General features: G+C 38.3%; 2 protein-coding genes and 1 non-coding gene across 3 annotated transcripts; 2 read left to right on the top strand and 1 right to left on the bottom strand.

Moving 5' to 3' along the window:
- Positions 1 to 189: 189 nt before the first annotated feature.
- On the top strand, positions 190 to 273 carry TRNAL-CAA. The gene has a single exon. It is a non-coding gene; the product is annotated as a tRNA-Leu (tRNA).
- Positions 274 to 1,215: 942 nt separating this feature from the next.
- LOC120001636 (tRNA-dihydrouridine(47) synthase [NAD(P)(+)]-like) lies at positions 1,216 to 6,185 on the top strand. Its single transcript, XM_038850046.1, has 10 exons — positions 1,216 to 1,535; positions 1,969 to 2,085; positions 2,233 to 2,469; positions 3,027 to 3,267; positions 3,371 to 3,624; positions 3,751 to 4,023; positions 4,255 to 4,536; positions 4,693 to 4,813; positions 5,649 to 5,818; positions 5,913 to 6,185. The coding sequence occupies exons 1-10, from the start codon at positions 1,272 to 1,274 to the stop codon at positions 6,009 to 6,011; spliced, it is 2,058 nt and encodes a 685-aa protein (XP_038705974.1). The 5' UTR covers positions 1,216 to 1,271; the 3' UTR covers positions 6,012 to 6,185.
- Positions 6,186 to 7,152: 967 nt separating this feature from the next.
- Positions 7,153 to 9,596, bottom strand: LOC120001338 (amidophosphoribosyltransferase, chloroplastic-like). The gene has a single exon (XM_038849608.1). It carries the CDS (start codon positions 9,473 to 9,475, stop codon positions 7,709 to 7,711), a length of 1,767 nt encoding a protein of 588 aa, XP_038705536.1. The 5' UTR covers positions 9,476 to 9,596; the 3' UTR covers positions 7,153 to 7,708.
- Positions 9,597 to 14,296: the final 4,700 nt, after the last annotated feature.

Genomic DNA, 14,296 nt, shown 5'->3' with positions numbered 1-14,296 from the left:
CCGAATTCGTTATATGGTGGAGAATTTTGGATTACCTTTTAATCTATCACAAAATTGAAGAACAATCCCTATTCATGATAAACACAAAGCAGAAGCAAGTGCGTGCAAATATCATTTGATTCATTTCTCAGTACCAACCGATATCAAACAATTACAAAAACATATTCTGAGCTAAAGAGAAAACAAACAGTCAGGATGGCCGAGTGGTCTAAGGCGCCAGACTCAAGTTCTGGTCCACTAACGTGGGCGTGGGTTCAAATCCCACTTCTGACATATTTTGCTTACATTTTTTTACATTACATTTTTTTCATTTAAACGACGACGTATTTTCCTTTCATTTTCATTTAAACGACGACGTATTTTGCTTTCATTTTTTTCCCCTTAAACGACGATGTTTATAGAGAACCAATTCGTATTGGTAGTTGCTTACATTTTTTTTCATTACATTTTTTTCATTTAAACGACGACGTATTTTGCTTTCATTTTTTTCCCCTTAAACGACGATGTTTATAGAGAACCAATTCGTATTGGTAGGGACTATTTGCACTCCAGGTTTTCCCATTCACTTTTCCAAAACCACCAAACACGTCCCTTACGCATTCGCACACCAATAAATTACTTGAAATGATTGAAAGAATTCAAGCTAGATAAAGGACATGAACAACATACTAGACTGGTTGAAAAGTGTGAAGAAATTCAGTTTCCGGTATTTGAAGATTGTGAAGAATGTTCGGAGCAAATGTAGGAATCGAGAGAGGTAGAATATGTTTGACTAGAAGAACACGCGCCAGAGGGTCTCGTCCTGAGAGGAAAGTAGAGGAGCCACTGAATCGAGGTGCTTGTTTTCGTTAGCCGCCAGAATCATCACATGTCATGAATCTCTGCAGTGGCAAAAGCCACAACAAGGCTGTGAAGGGCATGGATGAGACCCAAAGGGACGCAACGGTTTTGATGGAGGAGGAGGGAAAGGAGGAGATGTAGAGTGGCGGAGATACAAGTTTTCGTGAAATCTATCAAACTCTAAGGGGCGTGTTTGGTGGTTTTGAAAAATGTGATGTGAGTCGGAAAACGTGAAGGGCAAATATCCCCATCATTTGTATTTCCGCTCTTTTTACCATTTTCTATGTTCTGTTTAACCGACGTCGTTTCACACCGGCCTGCTTTATCTTCTTCGACCCAAACCTGCTATAAACCCTAGTAACATCCATTCATCATCACTGGCGCAAATCCACTACTGCATCGAGCGGATTAAAATTTAAAACTCGATCGCCATGGCCGAGCAAGTGTTCGATGGCCGCCTACCCGAGAAGATTCAGGAGGGGCCACTGGTATTGAGCTCAAACGGGGCTCATCAAACGCCAGAGGAACTCGTGGCCAAGGCCATAGCTCCGATTAAGAGAGAATTCCTTCGTCCTCCTCCTACCAGAACCAGTAACCAGAAAGACTCCGTATTAGACGTCAATGCCAAAGCCCCTAAGTCTGGTTTAGTTAAGGAGAAGAAGTCCAGACGGCAACTCAAACGAGAACGCCGTCAGGTCCTCTAATTTAATCAAATTACTGTTCTATTCACTTGTATAAATATACGGGTATATGTTTTCTCAATGTAGTGCTAATTTGAGATAGGTTTGCATATATCTCTATGTTGATGCTGCAGAAAAATCGTTATTATTCTTGAACAGTTAGGAAATTTGGAACCTTAGGTTAAGCTCTTTTTAGTATATGATCAGTCCGGCAATAATGTGCCCAAATCGTAAATTCAAGTTCTTTACTTCATAGTTGTCGCTCGGAGTTTTACATTGGCAATTATGGTTCTTGGTGATATACTAATGTTATTTTATGATTTATGCATTAGATATTGCTTGAGTTTTGGTTTTGCATTTGTTGGAGAGCAAGTTATTTTGGTAGTTCTGAATTTGTTGAAATGGAGGATTTGAAATCTTGACCAGAAGATCTTTTGGGAACTTATAGGAACGGCAATCCGCTCTCAATCTCTGTCCGGAGGTGGCAAAGACTGGAAACATTAGTTCCTGTTCATATGGTGATAAGTGCCGCTACAGCCATGATGTAGAAGCCTTTAAAGTTCAGGTATTCAAATTTAATTGTCTATTTACGAAATGTTGGGAGTGAATTCTACTTTTTCCCTTGTTTGTCTCATGTATGCATTAGGTAACCATGGGCACTTATGTGGTGTCTAGTGCTATTTTATGATGGCTGTGATATCCATATATGCAGAAACCTGCTGAGTTAGAGGGAGAGTGCCCATTCATTAACAGGGAAGGGCCATGCCCTTTTGGCTTGGCCTGTAGGTTTTCAGGGACTCATAAAGATGGTGATCCCTCTATTACTTGTACTGAGGGGAGGAAAAGCTCTGAGATCAATGGATTGAGCAAAGATGTACAGAAGCTTTTGTGGAAGAATAAAATGAAATTTTCCAAGGCAGATGCTGTGCTAAAGTCGCTTTCCCTTCTGGTAAAACCCTTACCTAATTCATTTAATATTTTTTTTCTTAACTCAGTTGTTTGCTTGATTAATCATGCATCTGCTTATGTAACAATGAATATTTTGCTTCAAAGAATTTTTTTTATGTTTCTGATTCAGAGCTTGTTTAGCATCACATATCATACAATTCACCAATATGTTCTCTTTTGATTCTTCTTTGTGATATCAACTTCTTGCTGTTGAATGTACCTGGTAGAGGCAGAGCCTCATATAAATTTCCTAGAAATGTCAACGAAATTTATTATCTATGTTCTTCATCATAGAGATCAACTGTGTTAAGAAAATATCATGGAAATGATGACAGCTTAGTTTTCAGGAAAGGATCTGTCATAAATCCTCCTTGAATTGGTCAATGGATTTAGTTTCATTTAGAGATGCTTTACATTACTGTTATTTACAGAAGTCGGTTTGTTTTATATCTGTTTTTTCACTTCTGTTAATGCCATTATCATGTTGTCTTTTGCCTTTGTTGTTGCTCATGTTGTCTTTTGCCTTTGTTGTTGCTCATGTTGTCTTTTACTGTTCAGGGACACAAAAAATGTAACATCAAATTGTCAACAGAAAAGGAGGGAAAAGGTCAAACTGTTTCAAAGGATTCTGATGGTATTGATGAAAATGGTGTCACACAAATGGCAGCAGACTCAGATCCTTTCCTTGTGGCAGAAGATAATAATCCTGATGGAATATCAACATCTGACGAGCAGAGGCCCCTAAAGAAGGCAAAATCTGTTGTCAATGATGAGTGTAGCATCACCAAAGTGGATAATGGTTGAGTCATCTTTTCTTTCAGAGCAGTGCATTTCATATTCATTTCTGGATGATGTTCACTCTTGAAGATTTGTGCAACTTATCTTCATCTTCTCTTAAACAGATACAAGTGTGTCAGTGAATGATGTTGAGAAAATTTGTATGCCTTCTGAACCAGAAACTGCGATGGATACACTCCCTGAAAGTGATAAAAGTATAAAACCACACCAACGAGAGAAAAAGCTTATTGATTTCAAAGAGAAGCTGTACCTTGCACCTCTGACCACTGTTGGTAATCTTCCTTTTCGAAGGGTTTGCAAAGTTCTGGGTGCAGATGTAACATGTGGTGAAATGGCAATGTGTACGAATCTCCTACAGGTTATTATACTTCTTTGGCTGAATCATTTTTCTTAATTAAATGGTGTATATGATTAGCATTGCAAGACTATGATTTTACAGTAACTGTTTATTCATGTTGCTTTTTTTCTTTTCTTGCTGAAATAGGGTCAAGCTTCAGAATGGGCGCTTCTGAGACGGCATTCTTCTGAGGACTTGTTTGGTGTACAAATTTGTGGGGCTTATCAAGACACTGTGGCACGGACAGTGGAGCTTATAGATCAGGAATGTATAGTGGATTTCATTGATATAAATATGGGATGCCCAATTGATTTTGTTGTTAGTAAGGGAGCTGGGTCGGCTCTTCTTACGAAACCAATGCGTATGAAGAGCATTCTAGAAGCAGCGTCCGGCACTGTTGGCAAGCCTATAACTGTCAAGGTAATTGGTGTTATTTATACCTATACCCATATTTGAATACCATCATATATTCAATAGCTTTATTGAGCCACTTTTGGTTTTTATTTCAATCAGAAAATTTTCAATACCCATCTTATGCTCAATCAGAAAATTTTCAAATCTCCTCCTTTCAGTTTTTATTTCAACATTTTTGTTTGCTCTTTTCACTTAAGTGCTGTGTCTTTTATTTCTTTCTTTTTATTTTGTCTATAGGTGCGGACTGGTTATTTTGAGGGGAAAAATCGTATTGATTCCTTAATTGCAGATATTGGCAATTGGGGAGCCACTGCTGTAACAATACATGGTCGAACACGTCAGCAACGCTACAGCAAGCTTGCTGATTGGGACTACATATACCAATGTGCCAGAAAGGCTCCTGATACTTTAGAAGTCCTTGGAAATGGGGATGTTTTCTCATATTTAGACTGGAATAAGCACAGGACTGATTGTCCTGAGCTCTCCTCATGCATGATTGCTCGAGGAGCACTTATTAAGGTATATATCTTGGAGAGCTTCAACTTGCCCGAGGCATCATCGGCAATATGAATGAAAATGTTCTTCTCCCTTTATCTATATTCTTGTGTACTTCCAAATTATCTTCTTGCATATTTAAGGTTTATAATGTATTAGTCTTTTTTATTCTGTTTCCAGCCCTGGATATTTACTGAAATCAAGCAACAGAGACACTGGGATATCAGTTCTGGTGAAAGATTTAATATTTTGAAGGATTTTGTGCGTTTTGGCCTTGAACATTGGGGTTCTGATTCAAAAGGTGTGCATTGTTAATTCATTAATTACGAATCTTGAAATAGGATTACTTTAGCAGTTGTAGTTTTGACTACCATACTATTGATAACTTAAAGAACAAGTTTGCACATTCTACCTAGCATTTTGGCATATGGTTTTCTCTCTCTTTTATTTCCGTCCTTTGAGTGAGTGTTGGAATGCTCCTATATTGGTGCTGGTGGTTGCCTCCTTACAGTTAATTGCCATGTATATATTGTGAAGATTGGGTTCTTGTTTTGTCTGTGGTTCCAAAATTTAATCTCTTTATTCAGCCAGGAATCCTAATTATGTTACAAACAAATCTCAAGTTCCAACACTTGCTGTAAGTTTCCAGGCTGGTAAGGCTAAGTTACCTCTTTTGTGATGTATCTGTGCATGTACAAGTCTGTGACTGGCTGTTTCAGCGTTCAGCTCCAAGTTTTGGTTATTTTCATTGGAGAGCCAACCTAACTCATCATATTGAGATTGGTCAAGGAGTATTATGGCCCTATTGCAGAGATTTTATTATTTGGTGTCCAAATTGTACTTCCAATCAAAACTATGTTCAAATTGTCTGAAACTTGTACCCTCTTTTTGAGCACTTGATAGTTGGTAGTATAGCACCAACTATCAAGACATGGCATGAGAGGACATGCGGCTAGGGCTGCTTGAATATGTGCTATGTGATGTAAATCCTGATATCTGTATTTTGTGTAATGTTTTTATTCTAGTTGGAATTCTTTGGTACCAAGAAGCTGGTGCATCTACATTGCCAAAAGCGCTACTTTGTCTGCTTATCTGTATGTGGACTTGTTAACTCTTAATGCTGTTATCGTATGCAGGAGTTGAGACAACCAGGCATTTCTTGTTGGAATGGCTTAGCTACACTTGTAGATATATACCTGTAGGTTTGCTAGATGTCATCCCACAACGGCTTAATTGGCGCCCACCTGCTTACTATGGTCGTGATGACCTTGAAACCCTAATGGCATCTGATTCTGCGTCTGACTGGGTAAGCATCTATCCGTCATTGAGCAGTTTTTATTATATTTCAAAGCAATCTATTTCTCTTAATACTAATTTTTTTTTTTTTACATTCTCTGCAGATTCGAATATCAGAGATGTTGCTTGGCAAGGTTCCAGATGGCTTTACTTTTGCACCAAGACATAAATCCAGTGGGTATGATCAAGCCGAAAATGGTTAATTTTATACCATTCCTCAATAATACCATGTTTCATGATGATTTCACAAATGCTTTATTTTTGGAACCGCGTTACACACCCAGATTTTATTTATTCTGATTCAGAATTTTGAAAAGCGAGTTGCGGATAAGGAGGTTTTGACATTAGTACTATCTTACGATGCATATATTCTTCTATTTTTCCCCCTGGCATTATGATGTGAATTAAATTTTCCATCCTTGCTATTGCATTTGCTGGGTGAATAGAATGAATGTCCTTAGCAGTCCATTGATCATCGTTTGGCATCCATCAAGTGTTGGATTCCATAAATTCAGAGGGAAAAGAAAGGCGTCCATGTGAGTAGCTTCTTTGGTTTCCCAGTTTGACGCTATGATTCACGGTCTAAACAGTAACATGCCTGATACACGCAATTATATAATCAGATTCTATTGATTTTGCCTTGGGAGGTGGGAGGGGGGTCCAATTTAATTTCTTGCTATAATAATTGTAGCGACAATTGTCTTTAGGATTTAGGGCACTTAAATCTTTAGTCCTCTATCCCTTGCCTTAGATGTCTCAATAATCTAAAATATCAAACAAAAACCCAACTTATCGAACTGTCTCTAGAGCTGCAACAACTATACTTATCTCAAAAGATGTAGCTCAGACGTCATTCATTTGTGTGATATCTCAAGGTATCGAGTTCAAACCCTCTCATCTTCTTCCTTATATTAAAAAATAAAAATAAAAATTAATGTAGTCGTACACCTTGATCCAGGATGTACAGCTCTAATGCTAGACCAATTGAAGTTTCGGGTTAGTGCGCCGCCCAACACATAATTGCACGCCAATGGGACCCTCAACCTCCACTAAGTCTCTTGAAATTAGCTCTGTATCAATGGAATCTCATCCATTCATAACGAACGTAAAGTATAATTCTTTTTCCATTTCTTTTTTTGAATAGAAAATTTTTATAAACCAGGCACCAAGGGGTGCAAACCAAAGCAGAATTACAAAATGGAGAAGTTCAGACTATCAAAAAATTGGAACAAATTCCACTTGACCAATGCTTAAGCGCTGTATGCCAACCATCCAAAAATACTGCAATCGAACATTCTCTCTTGAAATATCCGAGAATAACGTCCTTTCCAAATTAGCCAACAAGTAGCCTGAAGAAAAGAGAACTCATAGGGAAGAAAAGAGATTTATGGATGGAATCAAATATGCAGAATAAAGTACTTGGTTATTGGGGAAAATCAATCGAATCAGGATCAGGATCAGGATCAACTAGGAGTCAGAAATAAAGCACTGGGTCGAACTCTTCTTTTGTAAAATGCACAAACACTGCAACTGCAACTGCATCTTCAGAATATTATATTACATCAAATTGAATCACTCTTTTGAAAATTGGCTTGTAAACACATAACCATAAAATAACTATTCAACAAACCACGCCATAGAAGAAACTTTCAAAAATTCATAGCTAATTTGTCTATCACAATGAAAAGAAAAGGGAAAAAAAATAAATTTTGAGTTCTTACCATGTAACTTTTCCAAAATTAAGGTTGAAACAAAATTGTGTAAGCTCTAAAGTTTGAAGCTTAAGTTATGCAGAGATACTGATAAGTAAGTATTCATTCATGAAGCTAAATCGCTTGTCCCTCGCCATATGTGTATCCTGTTCTCATCTTCATTGAAGTCACTGCAAGCAAAGAAATCATTACAAGAATGATAACTTCTGAACTTCACCTTCTGAATCACTCTGCTGACGAGGAGGCCCTTGAACCCAACCACCATCAATGAATTCAACGCTTCCGTTCAAGCCATCATCCACGAAATCACCAACTCGTTTCACTTTATCCTCCTTAGGCAGAACAGGGTACTTCCCAGTGAAACATGCATAACAAAAGCTCGGGTAATCCTCGCCCAACAACTTTTTCAAGCTATCCATTGGAAGAAATGCAAGTGAATCACTACCAATATACTCTCTAATCTCCTCCACACTCATTCTGTTTGATATTAACTCCTCTGAACTAGGGGTGTCCACTCCATAATAACAAGAAGCAATCATCGGTGGACTTGCAATCCTCATATGAACCTCCTTAGCCCCGGCTTCCTTGATCAACCTAACAATCTTTGAAGAGGTAGTTCCCCTCACAATTGAATCATCCACAACAACCACCCTCTTCCCCTCCAATACTCCCCGCACCGGAGAGAGCTTAAGTTTGACCCCAAAGTCCCTAATCTTCTGTGAGGGCTCAATGAAGGTCCTTCCAACATAGTGTGACCTTATCAATCCTTGTTGAAATGCCACCCCTGCTTTCGCAGCATAACCAAGAGCAGCCACCACCCCAGAATCTGGCACAGCAATCACGACGTCACAATCAACAGGAGCCTCTGTGGCTAATATTTCACCAAATGCATGACGTGACTCATAAACAGACCTTCCAAAGACAATGGAGTTCGGCAACGAAAAGTAAATATGCTCAAAAATACACTGCTTCGGCTCAGGGTGGGGCATTAGGCAAAGAGACCGAACACCATCCTTGTCCACCACCACAACCTCCCCGGGAAAAACCTCTCTCTCGTATGTAGCTTCAATCAAATCAAGTGCACAAGTCTCAGATGCAAACACAACAGCACCATTGCTCCTTCTCCCCATCACCAAAGGCCTAAACCCATATGGGTCGCGAACAGCAACCAACTTATCTTCTGTTGCAAACACCATAGAATAAGCCCCCTCAAGCTTCTCACAAGCATCAACAATCCTCAAGAAGAAAGGTCTCACCTTTGATATTGCAATCAAATGCAAAACAACCTCAGTATCAGAGCTAGTATTAAAAATTGACCCATTATCTTCAAGCATGGCTCTCAATGTCTTATAATTAACCAAATTCCCATTGTGTGCAACCCCAACAGACCCAAACCTATACCCAGCAACAAAGGGCTGGACATTTTTAAGCATCGACGCACCAGCAGTCGAATACCTAACATGCCCAATTGCCATATCACCAGGTAATTGACCCAATTTCGATTGACTAAACACATCAGAGACCAACCCAACACCAGTTATTGAATGAAGAACATTGTCACTAACAGAAACAATACCAGCACCTTCTTGGCCACGATGTTGCAGAGCATGAAGAGCCAAATAGCACAACCTCGACGCCTCAGGGTCCCCATAAATACCCACAACGCCGCACTCTTCCCGGGGCTTATCGTCATCATCACTAAAGCTAAAAAAGCCATCTGGGTCATTGTTCTTTGTCAATACAAGGTCAGAGATGGGGTTTTTGGAGTGAATAGCGAAGGAATTTCGGTGGGCATGGGAAACAAAGTGCTTCTGAGGGAAACATGAGGGTTTAGAGAGGGTTTTGGGGGGGATTGAAAGATGGGTTATCCGAGGGCAAGGCTTTACAGATGAATTCGTACGAGATGAGGAAATCGAAGAGGGCTTGGCGTTGGTGGTGGAGGCGGTGGCTGCCATCGATGAGGTGGTTGAGGGCTCAAAGCTTGGACAAAGTTTAGACGTTGGGGCCGGTACAAAGAAAGAGATGCATATCTAGTGAAGACTTGAAGACAGTGGACTGCTAGTGGAGCAACTAGGAGTCTAGGAAGTAGGAAGTAGGGTTTTTTTTTTCTTTTCCCCTAACTTTATTAATATTTCGGTGTTTTTTTTTCGGTCTAAAGTCGCGTTTGGTAATACATATCCCAATAATATCATAGGATTAGATTCTATCTTTCTTGGCTTTACTTGTCTCATGTGATTTAGGATTAACGACCCCTTTCTCTTTTACTTTGACTCGTTCACTATCAATTCAACATCCTCTCTTTGTTGGAGCAATTATGGGGGAGATACCTAAAATAGGGTGTTAAAAACTTTATGTTATCACCTCAAAGAGTACAATAAGAGAGTACTCAAATTCATTAATATCAATAGGATGTGCTACAAAATTTTGGCCCAAATCTATTTATAATAAAAATCCAATTGTACATCTACACCCTAAACATCCTTCGGATTCTCTCAATAAGTGTTAAATTCAGCACCCCATCTCGATAAGTACTATTTTAGCACCCCATTTAGTACTCTCCTTAGAGTGTAGATTTTCTAAGTTTGGAATACTATTTTAGTAGTTAAAGCCATATACATCTCATTTAGTACTTTACTTGGAGTTGCTTTCCAAAGAGAGGTGCTAAAACCATATTTTAGCACCCTAAATAGCGCAATAGAGGAGTGTTAAAATGTATTGGTTCCAATGGGAGATGCTAAAAGGATGTTTTTTTTAATGTCCAAGCTTATGTTAAACCCGCAAATCTCCACTCTTAACTATATATCAATTACTGGATCCGATCATTACCGAAAACTTAGTAATTGAGCCTGGGAACATAATTCTTAGAGCTACCTTGTTCCAAATTTGTTGGAGAAGGAAGGCTCGACTCCAAGACCAAGTATTAGTTAATAAGTTGTCACTATCACAAATGGGTGTGTTAATAAGATGAAAGTCACATCCATGACCCCTCTTTTTTATGGTATTTATCTTTGAACTTGAAAGTGAACCCTAAGTTCTCACTTGCCAAGAGAAAGGGCTAACAAATATAGGGATGGCAAGGAATGTGAATAAGACAAGAATGGATATACTCTCACAACCACAGCCACACAAAAATTTTCAGTTGAACTAGTGTTAAAATTTTATGTTTGACCTAATCAAATAAATAAACATACATGAACAATATTCTTCGGCCCGGCCCGTCTAATAAATAAGGCCTCAACTCCAGAATAATTGAGACCATGAGGCCCAACAGTTGTTCTGTTTGGTATCCTATCATGGTTTCCTCACTTCCCACATTTACCACACACAATTTCCCTTCTTTACTGTAAAAATAAGATATCTACAAGAAATAAATAATATATATTAGAAACAGATAACAAATACGTATGAAAGCAAATGATATATCGTCAGTTCGAAATAGATAACATATTAGCAGATCTCATGGTACAGTGGACTGTTGTCGTCTGACCACCGATCAAGGCCATCGACGTACCACCAAAAGGAAGCACTGAAGCACCACGACCAACCCTCAGCCATCATTTGTTGCCATCATTTACTGATTCCACTGGAATTTAACTTTGAGGCTTCGACCACTCGTAAAGAAAATTGATCGATTCGGCCGTTGGAGACAACACCACCGCAAGCCATCAACACAGGAATGTAACCCAAACCTAAGCGCACCGTTCCCACCCATTGGCTGGTCGGAATAGTAGCCGAAGGAGTAAGCTTCGATCTGGGTGTCAAATGGGGAAGATGAGAAGATGATGATATTTCTGTTAATAAAACAAATGTTTGTAATTTTTTGTCATTTATGGAATATTGTTTTAACTTTTATAGACTTTATGGAATAAAACTTACTTAATTGTCCTTATTGAAACAAAATGTGAGGAACTTATCTCTAATTTCCCAAAAAAATGAGTGCTTATAAGTAAAATCGCACATTTAACACAATAAAAAATTTCGGAAGCATTATATGTCCATAATTTATGCATCCATAACTAGGTGGCATGGAAAAAATGTAGGAACCATAACTAGGTAGCATGGAGAAAGGTACGGTGACCATTTACAATTAGCATGCCATCTAGATTATGGACAATTATGGATAGATATCATTTTGGAAAAAAATTACATTGCCCTAATTTTATTTATTTTCACCAATAAACGGCAATAAAAGAAAGAAAATGCTAAACTGACATCGTTTTGTAGCCGTTGGTTCATGGCACTAATCGTAATCGGACGTCTAATACTGGACATCTTCTGTTATCCGACTCAGTCGCATAGTGCTCTTCTTTTTCTCCTGCTTCTCCGTCTTCGTCATCACTCTCACATCTCAAAGAACTCTCTCTGATGGCGCCGCCTCCTGGACCCTACTCCGGCACTAGCACTCTCGCTTTGGTAAATCTCTTGTCCTTCTTGTTTGATTCTCTAGAAAATCTCTTCTTGCAGATTAGTGTTTGATTGTGGGTTTTGGATGAAATAGGTGGCTCGAGTTTCTGCATTCTCTGTCGGAGTCGTTTATGGGAGTCTCAAGCTCAAGTACCTCAAGGTACATACAAACTCTCACCGATTGCTTCTTGCTTAGACTTTTTTTTTGTATTGTATGTCCCTTTGTGAGGCAATTTCATTTTATTTACAATGCATTCATAAATCAATGTTGTGTTAGTATGTCTGGATGGATCTCCTAGGTTTTGGCATTGGGATAATACTCTCTGGGTTCTTGATTTTTTGCTAATAGCAACGTTTTTGTGTTCTTTTGGTTTTAATTTTGGCTCGTAGGATGCTAGCAAATTGTATGATTATTTGTTTGGGGCTTGCGCCTGAATAATGTGAACTGGGCAGAGAAATAGTGTTGATATATCTAGATGTTGGGTGGATATTTAGATTTAGAAAGAATATGTTGTTGCTGAACCAATTTAACGTCAATTTTATTTGCATTTGATGAACTGATGAAGAGGCTCTGTTTATTTGTAATTATAATTTCATGAATGAGAGTTATTTCATGAGGAAAGATCATACTGGAATTCCCTAATCTGTTAACCAATTGATAAGTTATGATGGATCTTATTCATTTGAATTGGCTAATGTTACAACTTATTCTGTTGAGTTCTGATGACCATTGATAATTTGATACTTGTTTTCAGTATTTTGTCCAACTTTATTTTGTTATGTACAAAAGCTGTTATTAGTGGGTTTTTTTTTTGTAATCTTGTTGAGGCATGCCAAATTGTTGTTGGCCCTTGGAACCATGTTTTCATTAGTTCTAGTAACTTATTTGACCTTGTTTGTTTCTTGGCACCTCCTGAGTGCTGTTCTTCTATAGATTTTCATTTTCCAATATTCTTTTTTGAGAAATATGGTCTGTTTCACCTTTCTTAATTTTCTCCATTGACAAGTTATTATTGGTGCAATTTTAGTCGATTACTTGCATGCCAAAGTGTGAGATTTAGGTTGTACCTGCTATTTTGCCTCATATTGAATTTCGTAGTTGATGAAAGGGTCATAGAACTTTAGAATTTTGAACTTGCAAGTTGCAAATATAAGAAATTGTGACGTACCCACAGATTGATAAGGTCAGAGATTTTAAGTTTTAACCAAGAAGACTATCTCAGTTGCATCTTCCGTGTTATTATATGGATTTAAATGAAAACAACAACATAGATATCTTGAGAAGTGCTTTAAAATGTATTTCATAACTTTTTTATTACACAAATCTCCCCGTTAGAAGCATTTTTCTAGTGGATTGTACTGTCAAGCACCAAAAAGGATTGCGCTGAAAATGTTTTCATTTATTTGAGTCCTCATTCTGCTTCTTTGGCGCTGTGCTGTTCGTTGTAACTTGTAACTTATCCGTGACTCTAGCTCATGTATTGTCAACCATCATGCAATGCCCTCATTCAAATTCTCTTCTCTTTACCTTCCTTTGTTCTCAAGGAAATAAAGAAAGAAGTAACCACTGTTGCATGGCATGCTTTTAATATGATATCTTCATCACTTCTATGATTGATGTTGAGCATTTCTATGAATAATTTTTCGTCCAAACATACACTACTCTACTTTGCCGATAATTCCTTTATGTTTGTTTGTTCTTGCCCCCTTCAGGCAAAGGCAAAGTCTCAGAAGAAAGCCGAAGCCAAGGATCGCCACTGAAGGATTGTGTAAAAATGAAAATGAAGGGGTGTGAGGGATATAGAATAATGCATCAAGACGAACTTTGTGAAGTTTTATCTTGGCATAGAGCTTCTGTAAACTATTGTGCACTGTCATGTCAGAAATTTTTTCCGGGAGTTGACTCAATTCTCTAAGATTGCTTCCTTCTTTCCCTATGGCCGAGAGGACAGAGTTTTAGTTTTAATTTCCTAGCTTTTATTGGAGAGAATTTGGAGATGATTTTATCTTACTTCCCCCTCTTTGGATTATTTTCTGTCCTCAATTGGTCAGGCTTTGTGGCATTTTCACGACGGAAGTCGAGATTTAATTTGTGTTTGGCTTATAGTTAATCAGTTTTAAGGTTCTCTTTGCTGGCATATAGTCAACATTGCTAAACATCCATTAGCTGCTGATTGTATCATTTCCATCAGAGGCTCTGCATCAGTTAAAGATTTAAGTAACACCCATTCACTGCTGGTTCTTGTCATTTGACCTGAATTGATAATGTACATGAGAACAGTGGAAACCATGCAAAAGCAACATGGTAGACAAATATGTACATGATATTTCATTAGACTGACAATGCTCCATTCTGGACATCCTGAATTTCC

This window comes from Tripterygium wilfordii, chromosome 7, assembly GCF_013401445.1.
Source record: "Tripterygium wilfordii isolate XIE 37 chromosome 7, ASM1340144v1, whole genome shotgun sequence".
Lineage (NCBI taxonomy): Eukaryota > Viridiplantae > Streptophyta > Magnoliopsida > Celastrales > Celastraceae > Tripterygium > Tripterygium wilfordii.
The sequence above is the reverse complement of the archived record's forward strand: the minus strand, read 5'-3'. Positions and strand labels throughout refer to the sequence as shown.